The 21,143-nt window shown below is 42.0% G+C and overlaps 2 protein-coding genes and 1 long non-coding RNA gene across 6 annotated transcripts in view; 1 reads left to right on the forward strand and 2 right to left on the reverse strand.

Moving 5' to 3' along the window:
• Window positions 1-3,303: 3,303 nt before the first annotated feature.
• LOC121708799 lies at window positions 3,304-6,635 on the forward strand. The gene is made up of 5 exons (XM_042091713.1): window positions 3,304-3,417; window positions 4,381-4,530; window positions 4,698-4,799; window positions 5,212-5,421; window positions 5,691-6,635. The coding sequence occupies exons 1-5, from the start codon at window positions 3,346-3,348 to the stop codon at window positions 5,943-5,945; spliced, it is 789 nt and encodes a 262-aa protein (XP_041947647.1). The 5' UTR covers window positions 3,304-3,345; the 3' UTR covers window positions 5,946-6,635.
• Window positions 6,636-6,726: 91 nt separating this feature from the next.
• The window catches only part of LOC121708785 (unconventional myosin-Ic-like), a 43,383-nt gene continuing 28,966 nt past the window's right edge, over window positions 6,727-21,143 (reverse strand). For all 4 annotated transcript variants that reach the window (XM_042091677.1, XM_042091673.1, XM_042091676.1 and 1 more), the window contains 11 exons: window positions 20,523-20,591; window positions 19,686-19,770; window positions 19,356-19,515; window positions 14,914-14,997; window positions 14,627-14,720; window positions 14,355-14,410; window positions 13,556-13,691; window positions 11,910-11,980; window positions 11,699-11,796; window positions 8,455-8,554; window positions 6,727-8,059 (listed from right to left, as the gene is read on the reverse strand). In XM_042091677.1, coding sequence (XP_041947611.1) covers window positions 8,027-8,059; window positions 8,455-8,554; window positions 11,699-11,796; window positions 11,910-11,980; window positions 13,556-13,691; window positions 14,355-14,410; window positions 14,627-14,720; window positions 14,914-14,997; window positions 19,356-19,515; window positions 19,686-19,770; window positions 20,523-20,591 — 986 coding nt within the window. In that variant the 3' untranslated portion in view covers window positions 6,727-8,026. The remainder of the gene's footprint in view (window positions 8,060-8,454; window positions 8,555-11,698; window positions 11,797-11,909; window positions 11,981-13,555; window positions 13,692-14,354; window positions 14,411-14,626; window positions 14,721-14,913; window positions 14,998-19,355; window positions 19,516-19,685; window positions 19,771-20,522; window positions 20,592-21,143) is intronic.
• LOC121708812 lies at window positions 20,145-20,510 on the reverse strand. The gene is made up of 2 exons (XR_006031764.1): window positions 20,301-20,510; window positions 20,145-20,259 (listed from the first exon to the last, which is right to left on the reverse strand). It is a non-coding gene; the product is annotated as an uncharacterized LOC121708812 (long non-coding RNA).

The raw sequence follows: 21,143 nt of genomic DNA on the forward strand, positions 1-21,143 counted from the left end.
CAATAGCTGCAGTTTAAGACGGTGCTGTAGGAGACTCCATGCAACATATTTGATGATGAATGTGCTCAGGTACATATCTCTGTTTCTCTCTCTGTCTCCCTGGCCTTGTGTAAATGCATTATAGGAGAGTGTATGTGAAAGTGGGTTCAGTATGCATATATATATATATATATATATATATATAATATATATATATATAATTTTAAAAGGCTAAACTGAGAAAGCATTGGAGAACCCTTTTGCAATTTTGTAAGTATGCATGTTATGTAAGTGTAAAAAAATGCTGCCCTGAGTAAAAAAAAATGCAAATGATCTCAGCTGGTATTCTGTCTATAATGGAGACGTAATGCAGTGCTGACCAAGCATTTGGCTTGTTATCTTTACTGGAAAGAGTGGGGCAGAGAGAGAGAGAGATATAGAGAGGGAGACTCTATTAAAGTAGTAAGAAAGGGGGACGTTGGTGTATACTGAGAATAAGAATGTCATTGACAAGTATTTAGGGACCGTTCGTTATTTATAAACGGGGTCACCGGAGGAAAATAGGGGAGGGTCATGTCTTTTTATTCTTTGTTGAGGGGAGGGTCACCTAACTTTTTTTTTGTCTGGGGGGGGTAACCTGACCCTAGCCAGATGAATGTCGCTCCGCTTAGCTCCGCCTAGCTTCACTCACATCCATCTGGGACCTCTTCCATTGAGAGTGATTTCTCCAACCAACTTTATGGTTTAGCCAATCAGGACGCAGGGCGGGAGTTTCATAGATGTGACATAGCGTAGAAGCGACTGTGAGTCTGTTATTAGCGTCACGGGTTGGCTTCGATGTGAGTGGTTGAAGTAGCACGTCAATAGATGACGGACAAGTGGCTTATTCAATCATATGCAAGCATTTTTTGATTAGGCCCAGCCTTCTGAAGCAACACTTCAATGGATCGGTTCCAGATGGATGAGTGGAGCTAGGCGGAGCGAAATTCATCTGGCTATTGCCAGGTTAGGGGGGGGGGGGGGGGGGGGTCACCCATCTTTTGTATGAATGAAAACAGCAAAAAATCAAAGTGGCTTGTTTGATTGTTGATTTCTGTCGCCATATAACGTTCTCTTTCGTTCCATAGCTCTGTCAACATTGAACAATGAAAATAAGGGAGATTTCCCGGGTTTCTCACGCAAAATACGGAAAATGTCAACATCCGTCCCCATTAACGTTGGAAGGGTTGGAGCAACAAGCGCCTAACAGCCTATATCCATTTGGTCAACTTTATCCAGCCCTAAAAAGGCTCAATTTAACTTTGGTTTACTTCTAGTTTACCGTGTAGCCTAGCCTAACTTTAAACAGTGTGCATGCTTATAAAGCATACTTGTGCTTCATTCATCCACACATCCAGCTCCTAACGTTTTGACAAGCATTTCTACCAATTGACCTTGTTCCTGCCCATCTCTAGCTTTGCTGTCTCCATGCTTTCTGTTTTTGTTGTTTGCAAAAACATATGTAGTAGGCCCTATTTATTAGTAACCAGCAACAAGTGCAATTTGTTATGTCATTCTCTCTCCTGCCAACACAAATGTGTTACGTTCCAAGTAGAAGTGCGTAATTCTGCTTCATAAAGTTGAACAAATAGATTGGTCATATAAATAGCCAGTTTATGGTCTCCAGTGTAGAGTTGGTAAGTTATGGAAGGCAAACTTGGAGTGAATATACAGGGGGATTTTTTTGTCTCAGCCTGGCAGGTGCGCACGTAGACATAGCCTACGGCCGAACACTGCAAGCGCCAATGAATCGTGCTCTCACGACAACCACATCGTTATCTTAAATAGGCCTACTGTAGGTGTGTAACCTACAGTACACATCACTCTGAGTTCGCATTCAAGCAAGCAAAACGATGATTTGAATACATCTGTTTCTCTGGAAGGGCAAGGGGTAACAACAGGACAACACAGAGACAGGCCAGAATGCAGGACTAATGTTATGAGAGTATTACAGTAATATGGGATATTCTACGGAAAAATATTAAAATGGCAAGACAGCGGGGGAAAGTTAAAATGATAGGCCTAAACCCGAAAAAAGTTAGCATGTTAGGTATTTTTCGGTCCCTGTGATTATTTGTGAAATTGTGCAAACGGCCTTTTCAAGTTATTTGAGAAGAAAGGAGTGTAGCAAGCTCCCAAATTGACGCTCGTCTGAGAAATTATTTTTCTTCAGTACGTGGAGCATGGCATCACCTGTGGATGCGCACATAAATACCTGCCTGCCATTCTGAAGTAAACTAAAATGTTCGTGAATGACGTTCAGTGCGCATAGACTCTTAAAATGCGCGTAGACAAATTCATTTTCGTGTTATATATGTATGTGGTTCAGTGTATATGTAATACGTGTGTGTGTTTGTGTGCATGCATTATAAGGTCCAAGGATATATATATGGTGTTGAGACTTCGTGCAGTGCTGACCAAGCATTTAGTTTGTTATCTTTACTGGAAAGAGCGGGACTGAGAGGGAGGGACTGAGACCGACATTCAGTGCGCATAGCCTTAAAAATGCGCGTATACGTATATTGATCATTTTTAGGGTATGTTACTGCCACCTTAAATTTGAAACAAATTAATGTTCGTCTTACACTAATAATAATTCAACGGGCAATCCATTAGCCTAGTTTTCCCCAAATGCATGAACAATTTCCCTTCGTATTCCGTTGAAAAGAATCCCTCATAATATTAAGGGTTTCTGATTGAGGGAAGATTCGTTATTAACTTTGGAATTGCCTAGGCTATGATTCAAGGTCTAACATCCATTCCTGCTGTCAGATGAGAGCACCAAGTCATTATTGCGGTTAAGATACCACAGATTCGAAATTATTTTATTGACCCAGGCACATCGGATCTGTAAAAATCTTTCTAACTTTACCACCGTCTGTGTCATGAGTTGATAAAGAAAGTTAGCAAATATTGCAACGTTTGAATTTCCACCAAGAAGTGTAGTGAGAGCGACTGACCTAGGCTATTATAGGCCTAATTTCTTTCGAGTTGCATCTTACTGGAGAATTCTTTACCATATGAGATAAACAACTCAAATCACCCCTGCCCATCCCCTAATAAAGTAGTTTCAAAACAAGACATAATTGGAATGTGATGCCAATATAAACACATTATTATTATTATTATTATTATTATTATTATTATTATTAAGGTATTAAGGCAAAGTAGGTAAGTGGGCGTTTATTACCTCAGATTCTCACTTGTCTTCTTAATGTTGTGAAACATGGGAATTGTGTGCTTGGGGGAAGCCTCAAGAAAAAAACCTCAGTTTCAGATGAGAGAAGAAACTGAAACATGAAGACCTAATAAATACTACAGTCAAGTATGAGCTTTCTATCATACACTTCGAACAGCAAGCTGACATCGTCCACAGTAGCATTTAGCCTAAAATTAAAGGTAAGATTTTGTGTGTGTGTGTGTGTGTGTTTAAACCAGGTCGATATTTAAATGATAAAACGGAGTGTTTTTCTCAGTTAATTTACCAACGGTTGCTTTCAGATGGTTTGCGTGACATAAGATTTGTTTTGGATAGCGTTTTGCCTGGTAGGCTATAATTGATTGCTGACTCGCAAAATAACATTAATTTTCAGTCAGTTTGGGATGTAGGTCTAAATTAGAACAGTCAGAGTATAACATATGTTAGCCTATTCTCTCTCAAATAAAAATACAGAGCTGAAAATGAAGATGGGTTTGTAATGTCAGGTGGATTCCAGATGTGAAAACGACAACGGCTTTGAGGAGGCCAATCGGCTCCAGTTTATATGGTGTAGCCTGATCACAACATGTAGTTTTAAACTGATCAGCACAACACTAAATTAGAAGTAGCCTAACCTTAGAGCAGGCTGAACATTTTAAAAGGTTTATTGATCATTTATTAGTACAATCATTATTATTATTCATTGTCAAGATTTCATTGCCAAGATTTCAAGAAGCTTTTCAAGAATTTAGGCCTACTCTTCCAAGAAAACACATCTAACAACTCAACACACCTATCATGCACCTACCATGCACTTCTTTTCTTCCCTTCCTCTCCTTATACACTCTCTCCCTACACTTCATACTTAAACTGCACTCTCATCCTCTGGGAGTCTTGTGGTGTGGTCTATAGAAGTATTCCTTGTTACCTTATCTTTATGTACAATGTATCTTGAATGTTAATCCTGATTTTGCAAGCCTCTTTGGATAAAAGTGTGTTCTGAACATATACATGTAAATAAATATAAGATTTGCTAATGCAGCTACAGTATGCCTTTATTGAACAGTCTTTAAGAGCTTCCTTGGCCATTATTTTAATAGGGAAGTGATCTGGAATAGCAGATTTTATAATGCTCTCTCTCTCTCTCTCTCTCTCTCTCTCAGATGGCAATGTGTTGGAACACTGTTCTTGCTCTCCTGCTGTACCTGACACATGTTGACCCATCCTGTTCTGGAAGATCCCTGTCCTTCTCAAACTCTCTCCGCCTCACACATTCTACTAATTTCAGAGTTAAAATGCTGCTACAAAACTATGTAAGGGACCATGTCCTCACACACACATACACACACACTTTTTCCCAATATCACATCTGAATAAATTAATGGTTTTAAAGATTTAAAAAAAAAGGTTACATATTTTTTTTCTTCTAGTGGCTTGCATGATTAAATAGCCATTTTGTGTCTTTTTTGTTGTTTTTTAGAAAGAGCACATGATGGGCGATCATTTTAAGATAAACAAAGGTTGGGTGCTCGCATCACTTCCTGATGTAAACTTCCACTACTCTACCTGGGTACTCATCAAGGTGTGTATGCATTTCAACATATATTTATATTTACATTTATATTTACCAGATGCTTTTACACAAAGAAATGAAAAATAACATTGCGGCTACAGTACACAGGAGACCTTAGGTAGGAATTGCTACTGCATCAGTCAATACTATTAGTAGAGTATGAGTGCAGATGCTATAAATACTCGTCAAAGTGTGGTCGACAGAGAAAGTGGTAGGAGGTAGAAGAGAGAAGAGAGGGAAGTGCTTGTTAGGTGTGTTAGGTTGTTAGAAATGTTAGGAGAGAAGGTGTCCACGCAAGAGAGAGATGAGAGAGCGAGAGAGGGATGCCCCTGCTCGGGTGGCAATGCATGCTTGTATTTGCCATTGATAATTTCATCCATGATTTGATTTTAACAGCCATGTGTTTTGTTCTGTGTGTCAGGATGCTGAGCGCCTGTGTTGGGACGCCAAGGGGCTCCGGACGTTCTTGGCTCACCTGGAGACCCAGAGGCTCCGTCTGGAGAGCGAGTTTCCCATGGAAAGGGCAGGCATTCGCCATGGAGACAGAGGCCAGATCGGCAGAGGCCTGTCCAAGTCCATTGATAACATCCAGGCGGACCTAGAGAACCTCCTGAACCATGTCAATGCCCAGGTACACATGTGGCTTCTATACCTGAAGATACAGGCTCAGCAGTGCGTCCATGCTTTAGTCTAAGTGAGATATGTGATACACTCTTTAAACTAATGTGTTAGAAACAACACAAACTGTGTTGTCCCTATCTGGACATAGAGACAAGTTATGTTATTTTCAACACATTCGTTTTAAGAGTGTACTTTTCAGTGCTGCACTTACTTTTAAGTATGCAATGTTTGTTGTGAAGTTGATTGTAACAGGGTGTCTCTCACTGTTTTTCTTGACAGCTGCTATTGCTGAATGGCACCAATACAGGCCCCGGTTCCCCCTGTGGCTCCAGAACCCTCCATGATGGGGTGACCCACTCTGCAAGCTCCACTGCCACGGGCCGAAGGCCCCCTCGATCCACATGGGAACAGCGAGAGGAGGGGTACATGGTCCTCAGGGGCCTAAAACGGTTTCTGGTCAGGCTTACCCGAGACTTCACCTTTCTCAAAAACAAACAAGAAAGACAGACAACAAAGCTGCAGAATGACAAGTGATTGAATGTTTTTTTTATACTTTTCTATTTATTATTGGATATATGTGTGCCACCTCAGGGGTGGTGTTTTTTTTACAGAAATGGATGTGTGTTTTTTTAAAGTGTTATTATTATTATTACTGGATTATATTTATTTGGTTTGACATCAACCTTAGGCAGCTAAAGTGCATTTACCTTTAGGGACATGTACAACTTTCACCTTGTATGAAACCGCAATTACCTCTACATTTAGGAGACATAGAGAATGTAAGTCTGCATAGATGCCTCCTATGGCATGTAAGTAAATCCCTGTCCTAGTCTGTTTTACTGTTGATATCTACTAAAAGGTATTTCTATAGCTAAACTCACCAAACCTAGCAGGGTATTTCAAGTTACAGAAAGCAAAAGTAATGGGTGTAAATTCCATTCATGTGAGATACAAAACTTCTTCAATGCCAATGATTGCACAAAAAAGTATTGGTTAAACCCAAAAGAACATAGATGTTGAGAAGAGTGTTTCTGGATCTTGGTTTGTGCCCACATGTCCTTGATGGTTTGGTATTTCCCTACGCTATGACCACCATGCAGCCAATTAGCATCTGGATGTGACTCCCAGCTACTCAACATCCTCTTTCCCAGCAGATTCCTCCCTGTACTTTCCATAACCTTATCAGTATATATTTAAGTATTTATTATGATGTATTATTTAATCGCATTGTTGTTGTTTTAATATATATATATATATATATATATTGCAATGAGACTTTGAGAGAGATCAGTGAGAAATTATGCAAGCATACTGGTTTTTCAATCAATATTTATTTATTACTGTTTGTTTTTTTGGTTCTTCTGTTAAAAATAGTGTTACAGTATCATTTAGCTTTGTCATCTTGTTTACATTACAAAAAAAAAATGTGATTCATATGAAATGTGACCCACAGCTGTAAGTGACTCAATAAAGACTCATAAGGAAGCCTGTGAAGTTGTCTTAACTTGTCTGGACTTTTACATCCAAATGGGAAGTAATATGACAATGAGGTCACTGGAGTGAATATGCATCTACCAGAGAAAAGGTGTTATTCCATTTGAACATTCAAGATTCAGTAATACTTCATATTTCTAAAACATTTACAGTGAAAGGTATGAGGATTTGATGTGAAATGTTTCCAGGCATATACAGTAACAAATGATTAAGACCAAAACATCAGAGTGAGTAAACAGTTTTGGGAACATTGAAATAAATGGCATTCCGCTGGTGATTACATAAATTATCATCCTTATCTGGGGTGCATTTCCCAAAACCATAGTTGGTAAAGTTAGCCACTTTGTTTGTTGCAATGCAATTTCCCATTGCCAACCAACTAAGTTGCTAACAGGTTAGCTAGCAACTATGGTTTTGGGAAATGCACCCCTGGTAAGTCAATTTGTTTGAAAATGAAATTAAAAGCATTGAAACAGAGAAACTTGTCATGTAATCAAAAATCCAAAAACTCATACCACATAACTTCTTATGATTCCATGGAGTGGACATAATGGGCTTTGTTTTGTGCTATGGCGTCATTGCAAGAGAGAATGTTAAATGGATCATCTAAAAATGGCTGTGCCATAACTCTTTTAAGAAATGGCATCATCATCAGTTGGTTGATTTTGAACCTTAACCAGAAAGAGTGATCGAACACCACCAAAACACATTTGAAAAAAAAAATCAGGTTGTGCTCTTTGAGTGAGTTGAGTGTGTCGATGCAATAGCAAATAAAATAAAGGTTACATTTTGTTAGGTGGTCACACTCTTCATCAGTCTTTTGAAATCATACATTCAGTGGTTATGTTATTTTAGTGATTTTTATTGTTTTACTGATAATAAAGCAAAGCAAATGAGATTAGATGAGATTTTGTATTAAATTAAGAAGTGATGCTTAACTGAAGCCAAGTGCAGTTTATGGTTGTGTAAAATTTCACAATAAAAAAAAAAATCAAACTAAAAATGTGGCTTTGTGCTTGTGATTGGCTAAAGCAGGTTATCTTCCTGTAAAATCGTTGGTCCACTATTACTGATCATCGCAAGCTGGCATTAGTTGATCTTCATCTTCATCCTCCTCATCATCATCTTGGAGTTGGGTTGAGGCGAGGAGCAGTCTAGAACACAGAACACACTATTCATTTAGAAAGCAACAACATTTTCATACAGAACAATATTACCCTGAAATATTTTTAAAAAATTATCTCTTGACAGCATCTCCTTCTGCTTAGTAATCACCACCTTGCAGAAGTCATCCATCTCTCCACACACTACACTTAGATGTGTACACAGAGTTAAAGTAAGATTATGTGGGCCTATACAGAGCAAAAATCAATGTGGGCAAAAAAAAGCTGCTTTTACAATTACAAGACACTTTTTGCCAACGTTACTTATAAAATAATATATAATTGAGATTAAACAATAGCAATAACAATGTCTCATAACAGTAACAATAACAGTGTCAACACTTCTGGCTTTTTTTCAGTCTGCCTACGTCCATAGTTCAACTCACCACAGCGAGGTGTCCTCCTTTGGTCTTGACCACCCTGAGCTCCGCACCACACGTGAAGTCAATCACACCCTCCTTTCCTCGGGCCACAGCAAACTTAATACTGACGGGGATACAGAAGAGGAACATGTTGGAGAGAAGTGAACTGCAGAGGTGGTCAGGTGTATGTACAGTAGGAGACAGGCCCTGAATCTGCCATCGACTTGGAGGGTTTCTCCATGGCTCGGGCGGACCATAATGCGAGCTCCAGGAAAAAAAAACGTGTGCATGTTTATAAATAACAACTGCAACCCATCACAGGTGGTCATCAGAAACAGACTTTGTACCAAGGACATTGAACTCTTAGCAGTAAACCGTAGACCATACTACCTTCCCCGTGAGATAAACTAGATCTGTATTTTGCTGACACAGAGGAGGTGGGCAAAATCATACACGATCTGGTGGCAGAGACAGAGGCGAAACCCCCGACGCAGCAAAGGTTATCCTGGGACACTTCAACCTCTGCAGTCTAACTGAACTGTTACCAACCTACCATCAGTATGTGTCATGTCCCAGTCGGGACGAGGCTTGCCTTGATTTGTGCTACTAGTGCAGTGCCCGTTCAAACATGCTATTCCTGTAGCCCAATTACATGCCTGCAGGTAGGCCTGCTTTAAAAATAGGATGATAGGGGAAAACATAATTCCAGGTTAAGCATTCAATAATGAATACATGATAATATAATAATATAATAAATGTGAAGTGAGCAGAATTTCAGCATGGCTGCATGTGACATTTTTTACAAATCAAAATGACATAATTCTAACAGCTGTTTTGAGTCAAGGCTATATGCTTAGCCTATTGAATAACTTGATGATAGAGAAAACAAACCATTTTGTGGAATGATGCATCATCATATGAAATTTGCATCGGTGTGGCTCAAAAACAGTCTCTGGTGGCCTATAAGTGACATCACACTCTTGTCTGCCACTCGTTGCTGGTCGCTGGTTATGCTTTGCATGTGTGCCATTCTGAGACTCTTTAATTAGGGACCATTATCGCTCGTTTCAATTTAGGACCTTGCAGTTGGAATTGTCGTTTGCTTTACTTTATTCAAAGTCTAAAGACAGTCCAAAGTAGCCTGGGGCCTCATTTATAAAGTGTTCTTACGCACAGATTTGATCTTAGACCGTGCGTACGCTCGAATCCATGCCAATGCTGAGATTTATAAAAGCCGTCTTTGACGTGGAAAAGTGCTTATCTCCGCGTCAGGTTCAAACTTGACGTAGGCTACGACCATTTCCTTGTGGTAATGCCGCCAGTTCTGCCAAAGCCTTGCTTCTATCCTCACTGGTAGCTTACAGTACAGTGCTGTGTGAGAGGGGGAGTGGCTAGCAGCGAAAGCCAATGTGTGCTTCTTTTACCGATATATTTAACAATATCTTTTGCATTTCTTATTCAAACAACATCAAATTTGGCACTGAAATCAGTCTGACAAACGGTCAGTGAGATATGCGTGCCACAGACATTAGGACACACAGACACACACAGACGCTTCTTGACATTAGGACACACAGACACACACACAGACGCTTCTTGCTTTATAGATGGATGGTAACATAGAAAAAGCATACTATGCCAAAGTCCTGCGTGTGTTTTGTCTACACACTCTATACTAATGAGTGCCGAGCTAGCACATCCACACGCACTTTATTCAAATATGCAGATGATACTGCCATTGTGGAGTATTTGAAACCTGATGGCTCAGCACTAACCAGGAAGAGGTGAGTAACTTCACCAAATAGTGTAAAGACAACTTCCTGGCTGTTAATGCAAATAAAAAAATAAAAAAAATGGTCATTGATTTTAGATGTCATAAAAGTGAGATCCGTAAAAGCATTGTTAATGACACACCAATTGGGAGGGTTAATAGCTACAAATACCTAGGCATTGAAATTGATGACCAACTCCTATTTGATATATGTATTACGTCTAAGGTAAAAGAGATTACAACAGCGTATGTTCTTTTTATGTAAGCTACTTTCAGGTGGACTTTACAAAACAGTCCTTCAGAGCGTATTGTCCTTTAGCTTAGTCTGCATATTTGGGAACATGCGCAAACAAGACCAAGGTAAATTGTGGCATTTGGTAAAGACAGCGAGGAAAATGATTGGATGTAGTCAGACGTCAGTCACTCAGCTATGGTCAGATCTTATTGTGAGTAAAGCTGAGCAGATACTTAGGGATCCTACCCACCCCTTAAATAGGAGGTTCCAACTCAGCAATTGTGGCAACAGTAGGCTGCTGCAAAGGTCAATTAAAACCAAAAGGTTTAGCGTGTCATTTGTCCCCTATGCTATTAGACTTTTTAATGAAAGACAGGTCAAGGTAATAAATTGTATTGCCCCCTCTTGCAATACTGTGTTTTTCTTTTATTGTTTTAAATTAATTTGGAATGTTATCTTATGTGTGTCAGGCCTGCTATTGGTTGATTGAAGTGTAAGTGTGGGAAGGCTGTGACTTGTGTTCATACCTAACTATTTAAGGTATTCCTAAATGTTATTGTGTGTGTGTGTGTGTCTGTCTATGCCTGTGTGTCTTAAATGTGCTGCACTTTGACCAAACAAATTTCCCAAGTCTGTGATAATAAAGTATACTTTGACTTTGAAAAGAGAGTGAGAGTAAAGGAAAACAAAAAAATGAAGTGAAACAACAGGAGCGAGAAAGAAAGAGAGAGAGAGACTGAGAAAATGAGAGAGTGACTTCAAATGAGAGTGAGAAGAAGAAGAGACAGAAAAAAAAGACAGCATAAGAGTGAAGAAGATGGAGAGAGTAAAGATGGAGGGACATGGTATATACAGAGAGAAAGAGAGGAAGAATGAGAGAGAAATTTGAGGCATTGAGAAAGGGGAAAAAAAAGATAACATAAGTATTGAAAGCCATGCGACAGTGAAGGACAGGCAGAAAGTTAGAGGAAATAAGTGAAAGAGGAGATGAGGGGCCCGTACTGATTAGCACTATAGGACAGTCTAGCCTGCTGATCAAAACTAGTGTTGTGTTTCAGTTTCAGGTTCAAGCACCAGGGCTCCATGCTTACTGTCTATACCGCCCTCCTGAAATATTCATAGCTACTCTGCATTACCCATCAGCAAACACAACAGATGCGTGCTGTGCTGCACACTCCTACACACGCGCACCCTCTCGCACATACACACACACACATACACACACACACACACACACACACACAAAGAAGCAGGTCATTCACCTGTCCTCGCTGACGTTGACGTTATGGATCTTGTCAGCGATGATGGCGATTTTGGTGACCGCCTCGATCACATGGTCACACTGCACCACCAGGTCTCCCTGCGGACAACATACAGGTCAGAGGTCAGTGTGTCGTGGCACGCCGCTGCTTCCTGTGTTGACGTAACGAACGTGTGTAGGGACGGATGGGATAGAGAATGTTCTAGTCTTACCTTCTGTTTGGTGTTTGTGGTGGGCACATGGAGAACAAAGAAGCCGTCTGACAGAGAACTCACAGAGATACCTGATCACAAAGACAGAGAGAGAGAGAGAACACGAGAGACAAGGGAGAGAGAAAGAGATGGAAGGAATGAGAAAGAGATACAAAAAGAGAGAAAGAAAGAATTATCCTACCTGGTCTTCTCTCGTCTACCACAACTCAGCTCCACCTTGGATTATCAGTTCTGCTACTACAGTCTCTTTCAACCCTTCTCCCTACTCCACCAACTCCTCACCCTCTCCTCTCTGCCGCTGACCTCCACCGCCTGAACAACAAAAAATCACCGTCTCCACACTGCAGCTGCCACCGCTGCAAGCCAAGCCGCGATCCTTCATCATCCACGTTAGATCCATCGAGGTCCTGGCCCCACTCACAATCAACACTTCCCCCACGGCTCAGCTATCCCCTTGATCTGGACTACTTTCCGCCCCCCTGTCATCCCCTCACCCTGATCACTAAACCATCAAGACTCAAAACCTTCAGTGACAGAACCTTCTCCTCAGCAGCACTCCGACTCTGGAACCCACTCCCCCAACCTGTCCGTGACTGTGACTCCCCCTCACTTTCCACATTCATATCCCGTTTAAAAACATACCTCTTCTCTCAAGCCTACGACCTCCCCTACCCATAACCATCCCCACCCTTGCCCTCTCCCCTACTCATACCCTGTCACCCCCTCCCCCTACTCCCCCACCCTCCCCCGCAACTCGACCCCCATTGTGACTGTTATTGCTCCTGTCTTGTCTTGGATGTCTGTACCATTATTACTCATTCCTCATTCCACTATTGCTCTTGTCTTCGATGTTTGCACCATTATGATTTACTTTTTATTCCTCAATTCACTGCTGCTCTTGTGTCTGTATGTATCTATATGTATCTGTATGTATGTATGTATGTATGCATGTATGTATGTATGTATGCATGTATGTATGTATACATGTATGTATGTATGCATGCATGTATGCATGTATGTATGTATGTATGTATGTATGCATGTTTGTATGTATGCATGTATGTATGTATGTATGTATGTATGTATGTATGTATGCATGTATGTATGTATGTATGCATGTATGCATGTATGTATGTGGTACTGTTGTCCTTCTTTGTTTCTTTGTTTCCCCCATTCTGTAAGCGACTTTGGGTCTTTGAAAAGCGCTATACAAATAAAAAGAATTATTATTATTATTATTAATAATTAAGCAGAGGGGCAATTCCATGGAAAACTGTCACGTCCATAACGCCAACACAATGCCATCGTATGGTCTGATGTGAATGATGATTACTTGAAATTTGAGCATTCACTTTTCTTGGTTGTAGAACTTACATGAAAAACTTTTCACGTAATCATTCGCATCATACAAATACCATGGCATTTAGTTGGCATTATGGACATGACCGTTTTGCGTGGAAATGCCCAGAGAAAGAATTACTTCTTTTTTGATTGTGATCTCTGCATTTTCTTAGTAGCAATGACAGCCAGTGCTTCCCCCATGCTGAGTCGGGATGAGATCAGGGTCAGGCTCATGTGTGATCTGGAATTTGAAACATCACTTGAATACTTGGAAATGTGACCACGCTACAGTGTGGGCTTCTCACCGAGCAGTGTGCTGTAGTCGATCCGCTGCTTCACCTTGGCCTCCTGCACCACGACCACGGCAGAGCCGGTCAGGAGGAGCTGCCGTGTGCGCGGCCGGAAACCACGCCGGTCATACTTAGTGATGGGCACGCCATACTGGGGGAAGGAAAGGGAACAGAGATGCAGAGAGAGAGAGAGAGGGAGAGAGAAGAGAGAGAGACACAGAGAGAAAGAGAGAAGAGAGAGAGGGGGGGGGGATACACACAGAGAGAGAGAGAGAGAGAGAGAGAGAGATGTTACTGCAAAATATTGTGTGACATCTTTCTGCGATATACTGCTGCCAAATAACAAGTATTTTTAGAAACACTAATGAAACATGCATTTTAAAAAAGGAACCTGTTTATTTCTTATGTGGTACTTTTTTGCACATGGGAAATGCAGTGATTTGCACAGATATCATGATATATTGTATCAATCTTTTGGATCAATCTTTTTCAATGTATGCAAAGTATTGCACAATTGCTAAATCGTGATGTTATCATTCTTGTGGGCATAGTATTGTGACCATATCAATTTGTGAGTCACTCTGTGACTTTGAGCCCTACTCCTGAATGGAGACAGGAGTAGAGGAAAGACAGGGACATGGAAAGAGGGAGAACTGGGGGAAGATACAATAATGTAAGAACCATGAACAGACCAACTGGAAAAAAAAGAAACAGGCAGAAAGGATCCCCAACAAAGTACAGCATTATAATGCCAGGTGTAGAGGTAAAAGGTCAGCGAGTGTGGTGAGGGGCAGAAGGTCCAGTAAACACACACCTTCATCTTGTCATTGCCGAGGGTCTGGATCACCTTCAGGTTGATCTGCTCTGTCTCTGTACACATGAGAGAGACACTGTTCAAGAGGGCGCTTAGGAGAGTCTGTGGGAGTTGTTGTGTCTGTGTGTGTGTACATGTCTTTCAAAATGGGGATTAGTGTTGCATGCTGATGTATTGGGATTATTACTGGTGTTTATGCCTTCTATACGTGTGTGTGTGTGTGTGTGTGTGTGTGTGTGTGTGTGTGTGTGTACAGACAGTAAGTATCTTACCCAGTCTAGTGCCCACAAACAGCTTTGGCACACTCTGGGGGTAACAGTCTTTCTGGTTCTGAAATATCTGACTGGCTATAACCTTCTGCTCCATCTAGAAAAAACAAGGAGAGACAGGAGCAAAAAATACTTCATAATAAGTTGTTGTGTTCAGAGTCAAACTCAGTCCTGTGAACATGTGGATATTTGTGTGTATGTGTGTGTGTGTGTCTGTGTGTGTGTCTGTGTGCGTGCGCGCGCGCGTGTGTGTGTGTGCTTGTGTGTGTGTGTGTGTGTGTGTGTCATACCTGATTTTTCCATTCCGGCTGTACTCTCCTGCAGTAGGCCCGCACCATGTTGCGGATGCAGAGTCTGTGCAGGTGTTCTGAAGCCTGGTGAGGAGGACGACGAAGGGAGAGGAAGAAGGTCCAAGGTCATCAACACAGCCACAACTAGTCCTCCACACGCCCCAAGGTCATCAACACAGCCACAACTAGTCCTCCCCACGCACCAAGGTCATCAACACAGCCACAACTAGTCCTCCACACGCCCCAAGGTCATCAACACAACCACAACTAGTCCTCCACACGCCCCAAGGTCATCAACACAACCACAACTAGTCCTCCACACGCCCCAAGGGCATCAACACAACCACAACTAGTCCTCCACACGCCCCAAGGTCATGACATCCAAATTGTCTGGTGTCAGCCTATTTGTGCATTTATGGGGGGGGGGGGGGCACCAACAAGGAGCACCCAAGAGCAACAGGGGCAAGGAAAAACTCCCTTACCAAGGAAGAAACCTTGGGCAGATCCACGGCTCAAGGGGCTAACCCAACTGCCAGGGGTCTTGGTGTGTGTGTTGGGGGGATGACAGGGGAGATGGGATAGTGTGCTGTGTATGTGGGGAGAGGGCAGTGTGCAATATGTGTGTTGGAGAAGCTTCCTCATGAGACAATGTGCTGTGTATTGGGGGGGGTCAGTGTGCTGTAAGTATGTTGGGGATGTGTGTTGGAGAAGCTTCCTGATGAAATAATGTGCTGTGTATGTAGGGGAGAGGGGGGGGGGGGGGGAGTGTACTGCAAGTATGGTGAAGGGACTTACTATTGCAAGCATATATAGTATATATTACTGATGATGTCAGGGTGGTGGGGGCACCAAAATCAAACACTTTTTAAAAAAAGTATCGAAGAAGTATCGAAATCGCAATTCTTGATTTGGTATCAGAATCGACCCCCCCCCCCCCCCCCCCCCAAATTGTGTAAATCCCCCCTACATGAATAACCTAAGGGGGAAATTCACCCCCATTTTGAAAAATGAAATTTAAGCCCTGGTTAATGAAAATGAAGGAGTGAAGGTAATTGCAAAGCAAAAGATTCACTGAAAGAAAATGCCATGTGGTACACCAAAATGTATTTAAAATGCGGAGAATACAATGCAATCAAGCATTTTGGGCGATGTGGAGTCACAAGCTGGCAGCAGATTAAATGCTCACGAGAGAGAAAAAGATGCAGTTTTAGACGTGACTGAAGCAAGCCAGGCGATAGGCCTATAGGCCCGATGGTAATTGTAAAGCAATTTACAAAAGATTCACTGAACAAAAATGCTGTTCTGGTACATGAAAATTTAGCTAAAAATGTGGAGAATGCATTTTGGGCGATGTGGAGTCACAAGCTGGCAGCAGATTAAATACTCATGATAGAGAAAAAGACGGTTGTAAAAGGACGTGACCGAAGCTGAGGTAAGCCAGGCAATAGGCCCTACGCTATCGTAAAGCAATTTACCAAAGATTCACTGAACAAAAATGCTGATGTGGTACATGAAGATTTAGCTAAAAATGTGGTGAATGCAATGCAATCAAGCAAGTTGGACGATGTGGAGATACAAGCCGGCAGCAGATTAAATGCTTGAGAAAGAAAAAAGATGCGGTTTTAAAAGGACGTGCAGAACGAAGCTGCAGCAAGCAGGTGATATTTAGAAATTTATTTCACAAAATCCAAGACTAAGAACAGACAGACTATGTAACTGGACACATTGAGGCCAAAATATTGAGAATTCTACAGGGAATGTTGAAGATGAAGGAGTGAATAGTGGCAAGAGGCAAGCCGAAGGCTGCACAAGGGCCCGACGCTATTGTAAAGCAATTTACAAAAGATTCACTGAACAAAATGTAAATGTAGCTAAAAATGTGGAGAATGCAATGCAATCAAGCATGTTGGACGATATTTTGGCACAAGCTGGCAACAGAACAAATGCTCGCTGGCCACCTCCGAGGGATTGAGAGAAAAAAAGATGCGCATTTAAAACCAGGGCCTAAATTTCAGCACGGGATTGCGGGTATTGCGCATGCATTATTACTAAGTATTGAGCATAGCCTACTAATAAAAATCCCGCAAGTCTAGCCATCATAGTGCGAGAAATTCCCACACATTTTACAGCGCTGTCTGACGTTAATCTTATAATGGAGCGGCCTGAATGCGAGTCGTAGGACCAGCCAAACTATGAAAAAAAAGTGCGACTTATAGTCCGGAAAATACGGTACCTCTTTGTTCTAGCGTTAGGTTTGAGATCTTCAAAAAGCATCGATGACTCATCTTTTTACCTTGTATCTAACTAATTAATTCTCCTTACAGAGTTGGGGTTTGCATATGTGTACCTACTGGCTATTGTCACTACTCTGTTAAATTCTATTACTAATATTGGGATCTGTTTTATTCAGGCATTGATCAAACAGACATAATTGATCAGCTGGAGCTATAAATAGTGCTCCTTGGCCGCCATGCGGGATTTCCCTTCTCCTCCAGACAGCTTTGGGATTTTTTGCTTTGCTTTTTATACATCACACTACATTCATTCAGACTTTTATTTTTTTCTTACTACACATATCGTGACATTCTCTCTTGTTGGACACTAATATTGACCTTAATTAATAAATAATTTCTTACTTAAATGTTATCCTCGGATGGCCTCCCTCCATGTTGCCGAGCCATAAGAGCCTAGTCCGGTAACACTCCCCATACTGGGATTTAAAACAGCAGCCAGCTCCAGAGCGACTCTGGCCCGACTCTAAAGCAGCTCTGGCCCGGCTCTGGCCTAGCTTCACGCGGCTGTATCTCTCAGAGAATTAGTGGCTATTTGTATACGCTTGCTCTCGGTGCCCCCTGGGAGAGGGAACACATGTACCTGGCATGTACCGCAAACCTGTCGAACTAATTGAGCTGAATGGACACACAATACCCATCTCTGGAAGCTGATCGAGCGCTCGAGGCTTGGCTGTTACGCTGCCGCGTTTAACTATACATGATGCGGCTCAAGGGTGTCCATCTTCTTCCTGGTCTTCAACCTTCCTGAAGAGTCTCACTGCAAACCTGATGTGATGAGTCCCAATCAGTTAATCAGATGTACTCCTCTAGTCCCTGAGGCGTCCGTGCCAGATCCCTGACAGTAATCCCTCGAGAGAGTTACTACCCTAGTCTCTGTAATTTGAAGGTATCTGATGCTTAATGAGCTGGGAGGGTAGCCTTGTACCAATAGGCTCTAACAATTCTTTCAAAATCAGCGCCACACCTCTCTTCCGTCAGTCACCGTCTTTGGGACTGAGGAGTTAGTAATGGGAATATCCCTTATTTTCCAGTGGAACTGACGACACCTTCCTTGGCTTCTTTGGGATGCCCCCATGGACAAGACCGGGCTCAAACGCTAACTGGGAATTTACACCAGAGCCATTTTTTTAAAGTTTTTTTGAATCGCCCGTGACATCAGTCTATTTTTAGCAATAGATTTCCATTAGAATCAATGTGTGAATTTGCGTATTACCGCCATTAAAAGTAGAGGGAAGCATATTTTGAGAGCATATGCGAAGTGCACACAGAAAAACACATGGATAAACATATTGATGTGTCAGAGGAAGTGTAAACTGATTAATTTACGTTTCACTCTTACTTATTTCTTGCTTGCGGTGTAAATTCCCTAGTAAGCGTGACAGAGAGGACCTGAAACCTACCAGAGCAATTGCTTCTGTAACGGTAGCCAGCTGGTACAATAGCTGCGCAGTATGTACGTTAAGTAAATCTCCCTGCCGGCACTGTTAGAGTTGTAGTAAGAGATGCTAGCACCTGTATGGATTTAATCTCCTTTGCCAGCATCCCCTCCTATTCAGAGGGTGCTGGAAGTAGCAGGCCTTGGCAGGGGCAGGGCTGGTCAAATAGAGTCATTACGCAACTGCAGACTACATTATAACTGAATGAGACAGAAACCCCAAGAACAGAACTCATACATTGTTGGGAAAGGCCTGAAACCTGTCACAACAACTGTCCCAAATGTAGTGGTAAAGCGTTACACATAGATAGTTGGTGATGAGTTCCTGAGAGGCCTCAATAAATATCTCAGCCTTCAACCTACTGAGCTAATATACACCTCTGTTCTAGTTCTCATTCGTATTTAAAGGGACTTTATTAGCATAATTATTAGCAGAAAAGGAAAAGGAAATAATTGTGGAGGACAACAACATTGGCAAGCAGCAACTTCAGTAACAAGTCGGAAGTCCACTCTGGTCAAGTCGGAAGTCCACTCTAGTCAAGTCGGAAGTCCACTCTAGTCAAGTCGGAAGTCCAAGTCTTCTGTTCAAAGTCTTCGCTATACAACACTTGCTGACACAGAGAACTTAAGACTGGATGCTTCGGTACTTTCTTCATATGCTGTGTGTGTGTGTGTGTGTGTGTGTGTGTGTGTGTGTGTGCGTGTTTTAGTACCTCTGTAAGTGTTGTGGGGGGTTGGGGCCAGCTCTTGTCCAGCACGTTCTTGGGCAGGTTCCTCTTCAAAGTCATGAGGAAGGAAAAACGCACATGATCCAGGAAATACTCGTTATCAGCACCACGAGGCTCGTCCCTCAGGATGAAGCCTTTGATGAGGCTGAGAGAGAGAGAAAGAGAGAGAGAAAGAAAGACAGAAACACAGAAAGAAAAAGAAAGAAAGAAAGAAAGAAAGAAAGAAAGAAAGAAAAGAAGCATTCATTTCCAAACTGATTTCCAAATAGCTAGAGATGACAAAGACACACACATTATACACACACATACACACACCTGCGTATGGTGTCCGCTGCTTGTCTGCGACGCTTCGCCTTCCTCCTCCCCTTCACACCTCTCCACCATGACTGGATAGTGACCACTAAAGCAGGAGACAGAAACACCAGTGGCTCTTTAATGCTACACAGCTCCGAATCTCGTCTTGCTGACCTGGGTGACCTTAACAGCCCTGGTTTTACGATTACCTAAAAATCTAACTGGCCGCAGTATACGCAACTTGTTTTTTAATTGGGTATAGATTTATCGGCAGTGCTTCTTATTGGCCAGAGGTCCATACCTGCTTGAAACACTTGTTTTTTGATTGGGTAATAGAGTCATCAGCAGTGCATCGGATTGGCTGGTAGTCCATACCTGCTTGTCAAACTTGTTTTTTGATTGGGTAATAGAGTCATCAGCAGCGCATCTGATTGGCTGGTAGTCCATACCTGCTTGTCAAACTTGTTTTTTGATTGGGTAATAGTCATCAGCAGCGCATCGGATTGGCTGGTAGTCCATACCTGCTTGTCAAACTTGTTTTTTGATTGGGTAATAGAGTTATCAGCAGTGCATCTGATTGGCTGGTGGTCCATACCTGCTTAAGAGCAGTGCATCTGATTGGCTGGTGGTCCATACCTGCTTGTCAAACTTGTTTTTTGATTGGGTAATAGAGTTATCAGCAGTGCATCTGATTGGCTGGTGGTCCATACCTGCTTGTCAAACTTGTTTTTTGATTGGGTAATAGAGTTATCAGCAGTGCATCTGATTGGCTGGTGGCCCATACCTGCTTGTCAAACTTGTTTTTTGATTGGGTAATAGAGTTATCAGCAGTGCATCTGATTGGCTGGTGGTCCATACCTGCTTGTCTGGTCCGGTGGTACTTGGCCCTCTCTCTGTACCCCCTCCAGGAGGTCTGCAAAATGGTGGCTGCATAGGAGACAAAGGGGGAATCGGTCGCACAGACTGCACTTGAAACCAATACCATAATTTCATGCACACATAAATCAAATCATTTTCTGATTACGGGAAACGACTACCGCTGATAATAATGTTGACAATACAATGGTGTGTATTCCCCTTTAAAATGTTCATTCTGAAACAAAATGCTTTTTTGCTGACATTTGGAAACAGCAGCCTCCCTTCCAGTACCTAAGACCAGTCTCACAATGGGACATAATCCCCTTCGGCAGATCATTCTGAAACCGACATCATTAACCACCCATCCCTCATTTCAACATTGCTGTGGCTCAGCAGCTTCTGAATGAGTGTGGATATCTGCTTTCGCTTTCGAGACCCTCAGCCTGGAGAAGAGCCGAGCGAGTGAAATGAGATAAGTGTGGTGAAATTTGGGCTGCCAGGTAGAAGGTCTCCCTGTGTGCAATTACTCATTACTGTGCATATTTATGTCTGCCCTGTATATATATATATATATATATATATTCAGTATGTTTTAGTATGTATAACTGTCCCCTACCTGTT

Source organism: Alosa sapidissima, chromosome 5 (genome assembly GCF_018492685.1).
Source record: "Alosa sapidissima isolate fAloSap1 chromosome 5, fAloSap1.pri, whole genome shotgun sequence".
Taxonomy (NCBI): Eukaryota; Metazoa; Chordata; class Actinopteri; order Clupeiformes; family Clupeidae; genus Alosa; species Alosa sapidissima.